The sequence below is a fragment of the Danio aesculapii genome, chromosome 23, assembly GCF_903798145.1.
Source record: "Danio aesculapii chromosome 23, fDanAes4.1, whole genome shotgun sequence".
In the NCBI taxonomy this organism is placed as follows: Eukaryota; Metazoa; Chordata; class Actinopteri; order Cypriniformes; family Danionidae; genus Danio; species Danio aesculapii.
In genome coordinates this window covers 8,167,716-8,177,325 of record NC_079457.1, presented here as the reverse complement: position 1 = coordinate 8,177,325, position 9,610 = coordinate 8,167,716, and the positions used below count along the sequence as shown (strand labels likewise).

The window sequence follows — 9,610 nt, the reverse complement described above, 5'->3', positions numbered from 1 at the left end:
GAGTGGCACCCGGTGTGGTCTTCTGCTGCTGTAGCCCATCCCCCTCAAATTTCGACATATTGTGCGTTCAGTGATGCTCTTCTGCATACATCTGTTGTAATAAGTGGTTATTTGAGTTACTGTTGCCTTTCTACAAGCTCGAACCTATCTGCACGTTCTCCTCTGACCGTTGTTATCAACAAGGCATTTGCGCCCACAGAGCTGCAGCTCACAGGATATTTTCTCTTTTTCAGACCATTCTCTGTAAACCCTAGAGATGGTTGTGTGTAAAAATCCCAGTAGATCAGCAGTTTCTGAAATACTCAGACCAGCCCGTCTGGCACCAACAACCATGACACGTTTAAAGTCACTTAAATCCCCTTTCTTCCCCATTCTGATGCTCAGTTTGAACTGCAGCAGATCGTCTTGACCATGTCTACATGCCTAAATGCATTGAGTTGCTGCCATGTGATTGTCTAATTAGAAATTTGCATTAACGAACAGTTGGACAGGTGTACCTAATAAAGTGGCCGGTGAGTGTATATCAATGAGTGTAGATGACACAGTGAAGCATAATTAAAAAATGCTAAAACATTTATTTAATGTTTGCCAAATCACAGCAGATCTCACTATGTGAAGCTTACATTACTGTATTGTGGTAAGATATAAAGATATTATTCCAAACCCTCATTTCCATCACACAAACATTCATTGAAAATAGGTGCATCATTTGGTCTGTTTATAATGTTATATTCTCAGTAATGATGTCACACGAGCACCATGATGTCGTTCAGATCTTTTCGCTTGAGGTCGGGCACTTTGGCGTCAGATGCAGGGAAGCCAACAGGAAGTAACATCAGAAGCTTCTCATTGGCTGGTCTCTGGAGGAGAGATCTGAGCTGAGGGCCGCAGTTCAGAGGAGTCGTCGTCACGGTAACCAGACCGGCATTCTAGAACACAATAGAATATTTAAATGAAAGGAGTGTGTTCTATTTTTAAGATGTTAGTATGAGTATGTTAGTTAAGGATCTCTATAAAGCTAGTGTGCTTCAAAACAGTGACAAAATTTGCAATTAGAAGATATGAATCTGATGTAAAAGTTTGTCACTTCAACCTAAATGGGTCAACGATTTATTTCATGTCACCCTCAAATCTTCTGTCCAATCAAATGCTCTCTAATGCTTTTCATTTGATGTGTTTGAGCTCAGCCACTCCCACTGGCAGAGCTGTGATAAAAATGAAATGCTATAGGCTGTTTTTTAAGGGGAGGAGCTACTCTATGTGCCACCCTCTCAGTTGAGATTTTTTTCAGATTAGATTAGATTCAATTTTTTGTCATCACACATGTACAAGGCAACGAAATGCTGAATTTTAAGTTCAGACTACATCAAACATCGAATAAAAATGCACATTTCAAAGCACTTTCATGGGAGCTTTTTAAAGGAGAAAATCTACAGGTTAAAAACAGACAAAAAATAATAATAATAACTTTGGGCTTTTCATAAAGTGTTTATTCAGTGTATTTTAAAGAAAACATCCAAAATACACTTTCAATGAGACAGTTCACGCAAGTTACTCTTTTTTGTTTTGTTTTGTTTGTTCAAACTGCTTATTTAAAATGAGCTGAAACAACACAATTCTTGATGGTTTTTGGGGACAACTTAATTGTTTTGTGTTCAATCCACCTAAATTTGTGAAAACTAGTAAGACAACTTAATTTCTTCATGTTGTCTCAACACAAATCGATTGTGTGGAACCCAGAAGTTTTTGCATACCTTTATGGGTTTTCTTTTTCAACACAAAAGAAGATATTTTGAAAAATGTTATAAATCTGTAACCATTGACTTTCCATAGTAGGAAAAACAAATACTATGGAAGTCAGTGGTTACAGGTTTGCCACTCAGAATATCTTCTTTTGTGTTCAACAGAAGACAGAAACTCAAGCAGGTTTGTTGGAAGTGAAGTTTCAGGTAAACTATCCCTTTAAAGTGTTAATTCATCACACTTCATCAATTTGTGTATGTAGATTTAAATTACAATGCATATTTTTAAAGGCTGTTTTATCAAAATGTCATAAATCTCATAAATGTATTTATATTCTGAAGACTTTAACGACGGTATATGTTTCCAAATATTTTGCCTGATTATTCATTCATTCATTCATTCATTCATTCATTTTCTTTTCGGCTTAGTCCCTTTATTAATCCGGGGTCGCCACAGCAGAATAAACCACCAACTCATCCAGCATTTGTTTTACGCAGCGAATGCCCTTCCAGCTGCAACCCATCACTGGGAAACACATACACACATTCACACACACACATACACTACGGACAATTTAGCCTACCCAATTCACCTGTACTGCATGTCTTAGGACTGTTGGGGAAACCGGAGCACCCGGAGGAAACACACGCGAACGCAGGGAGAACATGCAAACTCCACACAGAAACGCCAACTGAGCCGAGGCTCGAACCAGCGACGCAGCGACCTTCTTTCTGTGAGGCGACAGCACTACCTACTTAAACCTTGACTCAGACCCAGTATTCAGAATGTAATTAGCGCATATTTAATGACATAATTTGAATATTTAAACTACATTTAGGAAACCTTGTAATACAAAGGTGTTTAAAAATTTTATTGTAATAAATTTGTAGTGGAAGTATGCTTATAGTTATTAGTTAATCGATTTTTTACCTTATTCGCGTGCACTGTTGCGCCTTAAAAACATGCTTGATTTGTCTTGTGTTTTTGAAAGAGTTTTTATTGTCTCACCTGCAGAGCAGCCAGCAGAATGCCACAGGAAATGGACACGCTGATTTCATTGTAATAGTGAGTCTTTTTCTTGCCCCCGGGCAGAACTCCATACGCCTGCTTAAATACTAGAATCAGATACGGAGCGACATCTAAATACTCCTTCACCCAGTTTGTCCTGTGAAAGAGATGTTTGATTTTTATTTATTGTAATTTACTGAATTCTAAAGTTACTTAAAGGGGCCGTTCGCCCAAAAATGAATATACTATTCAACAGAAAAGATGAATGCTGAAAACCTGTAACCATAGACTTCCATAGTAGGAAAAAACAAAATACTATGGAGGTCAATGGTTACAGGTTTCTAGCTTTCTTCAAAGTATCTTCTTTTGTGTTGAGCAGAAAATAGAAACTCATAAAGGGTTAAAGCAAGTAAAAGAAGTAAAGGGTGAGTAAACAATAAAGAAATGTTCATTTTTGGGTAAACTATCCATTTAAATTCCTGAAATAAAATGATGGTAGTATCAATATGGCAGAAACTGACCACTGGAGGGGTCTATTGTAATAACAATAGAGCTTTACTAAAACATTGGGTAGTTTTTCTATTCTAAAATATCTCTATTTATATGTAAATCCAGTACTAAGAAAAGTACTACTAATAGTAACTATTAATATTACATTGCAATATATGGCATTTTTAAACAATAATAGTATTAATAATATTATAAATATATTGTTAACATAATATTTTTTGTATAAATATTATATATAATTATAATGCTATATATTAATATTATTATTAATGAATTTATAGTATTAATAAAGTACTGAACATAGCATTAGAATATTATTATTATAATGTAATATCTAACATTATAATTATTTAATCAACAACAATAATAATAATAATACTCTGTGACCTCTTTCAGTGTTTTAATTAGATATATAAAGATAAAATAAAGATAAATAACCATAAACGGCTATAAATATACATGTACCAATACATTATTATTATTATTATTATTATGTCTATATTTGTTTCTGAATTTATTCACTCATTCATTTTCTTTTCAGCTTAGTCCCTTTATTAATCTGGGGTTGCCACAACGGAATGAACCGCCAACTTATCCAGCATATGCCCTTCCAGCTGCAACCCATCACTGGGAAACACCCATACACTCTCATTCACACACATACACTACTGCTAATTTAGCTTACCCAATTCCCCTATAGCGCATGTCTTTGGACTTTTGGGGGAAACCGAAGCACCCGGAGGAAAACCCACACCAACACGGGGAGAACATGCAAACTCCACACAGAAACGCCAACTGACCCAGCCGAAGCTCGAACCAGCGACCTACATGTTGTGAGGCGACAGCACTACCTACTGCGCCACCGCGTCGCCTTTGTTATATGAAATTATAATACATAATAGTATAGTACTAACAGTACAGTAACAAAAATAATGCAGTATAATAATGCAGAAACTGACCACCAGGGGGCTCTATTGTAAAAGCAATAGTTTTATTAAAAAATTTTATTGTTTTTCTAATAATTATAAAATGTCTCTGTTTATATGTAAATCTAATACTAAGAAATCTAATAACTATTAAGTAACTTATTATTACTAAGTAACTATTATTATTGCATTGCAGTGTATCGTGTTTTTAAACAATAATAGTATTAATAATTATCATATTATGTTGTGTATAGTATAATAAATGCATGAATACATAATTATAAACATAAATTATAAATATTTTGTCAACAATTTTTTGTTATAATATTATGAATATTATATATAATTACTATTATAATGCTGTGTATATATAATATCAATATTAATTAATTAAAAAGATATATATATATATAAATAAATAAATATAATTAAACTACTGAACATAACATTAGAATATTATTATTATATTGTAATACTATATTGTGATAGATATATAATCAAATCTTGATAACAACAATAAACTAACATTATAATTATTATTATTACTGGATCATCAATATCAACACAATAATAAAAAAAAATAATAATAGTAATAATAATAGTAATAATAATAATAATACTCTGTGACCTCTTTCAGTCTTTGAAATAAAGGGTAAAAAAGATAAATAACCACAAGAGGCCACAAATATAATACATTTACCATTATTATTATTATTATTTATTTATTTATTTTTATTATTATTATTATTATGTTTATATGTGTTACATGAAATTATAATAAATAATAGTAGAGTAATATCAGTAAAGTAACAATAATAAAACTAATACATATTATGCATTCAACTATACATTGTGTATTTATTCTTGTAACCTCCTGTGTGTTTGAAACGCACCGTAGTCTCTTTAGGTCCTGGACCCACTTGTCTCCCATTCTTTGCTTGTAGTTGATCTCCTCTTCCTCCTCAATGATCTCTCTGATCCGGTGTTTGACGTCAGTGTCAGAAACCACCACAAACGTCCAGGGCTCAGTGTGAGCTCCACTAGGTGCAGTGCCTTAAACACACACACACACACACACACTGCTAGTCAGAGGTTTGAAAGCCGTAAGATTTGTTTTAAATCATAGGTCTCAAACTCAATTCCTGGAGGGCTGCAGCCCTGCACATTTTTTCTCCAACCGTAATCAAACACAGCTGATCCAACTAATCAAGGTGTTCAAGACTACACTGTAAAAATGCAGGGTTCCACACAATTCATTCATGTTGTTCTAACACAAATCGATTAAGTTAACTTAACACAACAAATTTATGTGGATTGAACATAAAAAAATTAAGTTGTCCCAATGAAATATCAAGAATTGTGTTGTTTCAGTTCGTTTTAATTGAGTAGTTTGAACAAGTTTAAAAATATATATTTTTGAGTGTACTAGAGACTATAAGGCAGGTGAGTTGGAGGTTGGAGTTAAATTATGCAGAGCTGCAGCCCACCAGGAACTGAGTTTGAGACCATTTAAATGAAGCCAATTCTGCTCACCCAGGCTGCATTACTTTATTCAAAGAGTAAAAAGTTCAATATTAAAATTTTAAATAAGATTTCTTATTGAATGTACACTCCAAAAATGACGTTTGTTCAAACTGCTTATTTAAAATGAGCTGAAACAACACAATTCTTGATGGTTTTTGGGGACAACTTAATTGTTTTATGTTCAATCCACTTAAATTATTAATAAAAACTAGTAAGCCAACTTAATTCCTTCATGTTGTCCCAACATAAACAGGAATTAATCACATTTAGCACATGGTTAGCACTGTCACCTCACTGCAAGAAGGTCGCTGGTTCGAGTCCCAGCAGGGCTAGTGGGCATTTCTGTGTGGAGTTTGCATGTTCTCCCCATGTTGGCGTGGGTTTCCTCCGGGTGCTTCGCTTTGCCCCCAAACACAAGAGCTATTGGTGAATTGAATAAACTAAATTGTCCCTGGTGTATGAGTGTGAATGAGAGTGTATGGGTGTTTCCCAGTACTGGGTTGCTGCTGGAAGGGCATCCGCTGTGTGAAACATATGCAGGAATAGTTGGCGGTTCATTCTGCTGTGGTAACCCTTGATGAATAAAGGGACTAAGCCGAAAAAAAATGAATGATTGAATGAATAAGTTTCCCGTTTTTTTTTTTTTTTTATTAAATAAATGCAGCCTTTGTGTGCCAAATAAGCTCACAACCCAACAACAAACAGACAGTGAACAAACACAGGCTTTGAATGGCTTTGTCTTTTGAGCTGAAAAGGGATTTACTGCCAACTCAGACAACAAACTGGTATAAAGATAAATTTCCCCCACTGCATCATGGGAACTGCATTACCTGCGGTGCGAATGACATTGTCAATCACTTCTTTGGGTACAGATTCTGGACTGATGAAGCGGACAGACCGTCTCAGATTCATGAGCGAGTAAAACCTCTCGGAGCGGTCCAGCATCTCAGAAACCGAGTACTGGACTGGGCTGTAGGGGACATGAGGTAAGTTTTCTTCCTCTGTTGTGTCCATCCAGTCTTCGTTATCTTCCTCTGTGCACAAACGATTGATTCAGAAAACATCAATACACAAGCACGAACTCACATCAGGATGAATCAACCCAGGCTCATTGCGGATATATCCCATGAATATATTTCTGGAGACTGAGAAATATGTACTCGGAGCTACGTCGGCTTGCGGTTTTTGTTTTTGCAAATCCACCAGAGGCCGCTGTGTAGACTTTTTGATTATCTTAAATTTCTCTCGTACGTGCTATTTGCATGACCTCTTCTCGCCTAAATCCACCAGAGGGCACAACCATATACACTTCAGCTGACCAGCTTGCTGTCGACTGACTGACAGACTGACTCACCCATCAACACCCTTCTCTAAACCCAATCAATAGTGTTTTCAAAAGCAATCTGGAGAAAAAAAATGATTTTACCACCTTTTTCAACACAGGCTTATTGTGGATATGTATCCCTGTCTACATTACTGGAGAGTGCGAATTAAGTAACCGAAGGTATGTCTGGCTATTTTGTATGTTAAATGAGCGATACAGGGCGGTATGACGCTGGCGACGGCTTCTGCATCCTTGTAGCGCTACCACCAGACCACTTACCTCCGTTGTGGACGGCTTTTCCAGTGTTACCAATTTTCCCAGTGGCTCGCTGCTTGGGATGCGGAGTGGAGTTGACCGCAGTGACGGGGTTCGAGTCTCCCGAAGAATGGTACCAGAAACCAGGTAAAACAAAGTCATCAAAATAAATAATAAAACATGCTGAAAACGTGGTGACAGCTGTTTTTTTACCTAGATTGCTTTTGAAAACACTATCGGTTGGGTTTAGGGAAAGGGATGGGTCAGTCGGTCAGTCAGTCAAGCTTGGTTTATACTCCTGCATTGAGTGATCGGCAAATTTGAGTATTTGTAACTTTCCACCACTGATTAAACCTAGGTCTTTGCAGGAAATAAGACGTAAGGGATTGATTTACTGATTCAGGGCATCAGCTCTATACACAACAGATTTGATCTCAAAATTTCATCTAACGGAAGACTATTGTTATTGTCTACAAAATATAATTGCAGTTATGTATATAAAAAGGAAATTTAATTGTTCAAGAGACATGAAAAGCAACATTTTGTTGAATGTGGTCTTGCAACATCTTACGGTAAGCTGAACTTTTTTGGACTTAAACCTTTGCATTGAATTCAAATCTCTGTGCCAGCGTTGAGTACTGCCTCTCTCTGAGATCTCAAACTACAAGACTCTTCAAAGGTTCTGCATCATTGCGCTTGACTTCACCCTACAATGGCTTCACATAAATGCTGTTGTGTTGAGTTTGTGTTTGCTTTACAGACTCCATCCTGACAGACCGTTTCAAGTACTACATTTTTTTCAGCATGGTCAGATTTCTGTAATACGAATATATTGATATAAATAACCCTATTATAATCTCAAATATCTCTATTAATAATCGCTTTATTCCAGACACCAGGTGCAAAAGGCTAGTACAAAAGACAAAACGACACAAAACACACAATAAAAAAGACAGTCATGTCAATATTTCATCAAATGTGACTGATATCGCACCTCTGTAAGCCCAGGACTTATCAACAACATTAAAATGATTAAATTATATCTAAAAACATATGTATAATGCACAATATATAGTATAATGTCTCATGATACATATACAAAACATGATGCATATTGAACGTATTGCTGATCCATTTACTGTATTCTCATGTTTACAATAGCTATGTTGTGATATCAAAAACAAGCATTAGATGTTTTTTGGAGGTCATATTAAACTGGACAGTGAATGCAAAACAAAGGGATAACGCTAAGCTCCTGTCTTATACTACTACTAATATTTTAATAATAATGAGTTTGTATAGTACCGTTGTCTTTAGTGCTGATTTCTGTATCATCCTGCAGATCCTCGTCCACCCATGGTCTGGCTGTCTGGTCTGAAGACTTCTGCTTTGATCTGCTCTCTTTCCTCTGGGAGTTTTTGAAGAGAAATCCGATAATCACACACAAAACCGCTACGAACACCGGAGTAAGAGAAGAAAACACGGCCATGGTGAACGACTGAAGTATGAAGTTCTCAAGTTCACTGAGAAGGAGGGACTCACTTTTTTTTCTTCTGTTAATGTTCAAACAGCATTCAGGGAACATGTGGAATATGGCAAGCCGTTTTGACATTTAATTTATAACTTGTACTAGTATCTATAATCATGTTACTAGTACCTCTTTTTTAGATACTAATATCTTTTCCATTAAGTACTAGTACTTATTCATTAGATACTAGTGTGTTTTTAAAAATATATACTAGCGCTTACTCATTAGACACTTAATCTTTTTTTATTGGATAGTACCAATTAAATAGATACTAGTACTTCTGTACTTTAGGTAGTACTTATTCAATAGATACTAGTACTTATTAAAAACATACTAGTTCTTATTTATTAGATAGTACTTATTTTAATAGTGACTAGTAACTATTCTGTTGTTACTACTAACAAATTTTAACTTTTTCCATTGATTTCTATGATCTGTCATTGAGATATCTACTACTAGTTGTTTTAAATAGTATGTTTTCTAGTTGGGACTAGTACATATTTGTATGTACTAGTAGTTAATCATTAGTACTTATTAATTAGATACTAGGACCTAATTCATAGATACTAGTACTTAATTAATTGATACTACTAGTATCTTATGAATAAGTACTAGTATGTAATAAAAAAGAACTAGTGTCTAAAGAGTAGGGCTAGATGGAATCTGCCGACGTTTTTTGCTATTTCTGCTGAGAATTTTGGTAAAAGTCTGCGGATTTCTGCGGAATTATTTTAGGAGTATCATGACTAAAACCTTAATATATGAAATAAAAAGTAATACATTTTAAAATTT

At 35.2% G+C, this 9,610-nt stretch overlaps 1 protein-coding gene across 1 annotated transcript; it reads right to left on the bottom strand.

Annotated features, from left to right (window-relative positions):
• Positions 1–550: 550 nt before the first annotated feature.
• iyd (iodotyrosine deiodinase) lies at positions 551–8,814 on the bottom strand. Its single transcript, XM_056449313.1, has 5 exons — positions 8,596–8,814; positions 6,542–6,745; positions 5,081–5,240; positions 2,752–2,908; positions 551–929 (listed from the first exon to the last, which is right to left on the bottom strand). Exons 1-5 carry the CDS (start codon positions 8,777–8,779, stop codon positions 747–749), a joined length of 888 nt encoding a protein of 295 aa, XP_056305288.1. The 5' UTR covers positions 8,780–8,814; the 3' UTR covers positions 551–746.
• Between the last annotated feature and the right edge of the window lie 796 nt (positions 8,815–9,610).

Bases quoted from the DNA above. Each gene is read 5' to 3' on its own strand.
- iyd (XM_056449313.1), bottom strand. From the start codon at position 8,779: ATGGCCGTGTTTTCTTCTCTTACTCCGGTGTTCGTAGCGGTTTTGTGT. The intron at 5,241-6,541 runs GTAATGCAGTTC...TGTGTGTTTAAG, and splicing joins CAATGTCATTCGCACCGCAG to GCACTGCACCTAGTGGAGCT. The intron at 930-2,751 runs GTGAGACAATAA...ATTGTGTTCTAG, and splicing joins TTCTGCTGGCTGCTCTGCAG to AATGCCGGTCTGGTTACCGT.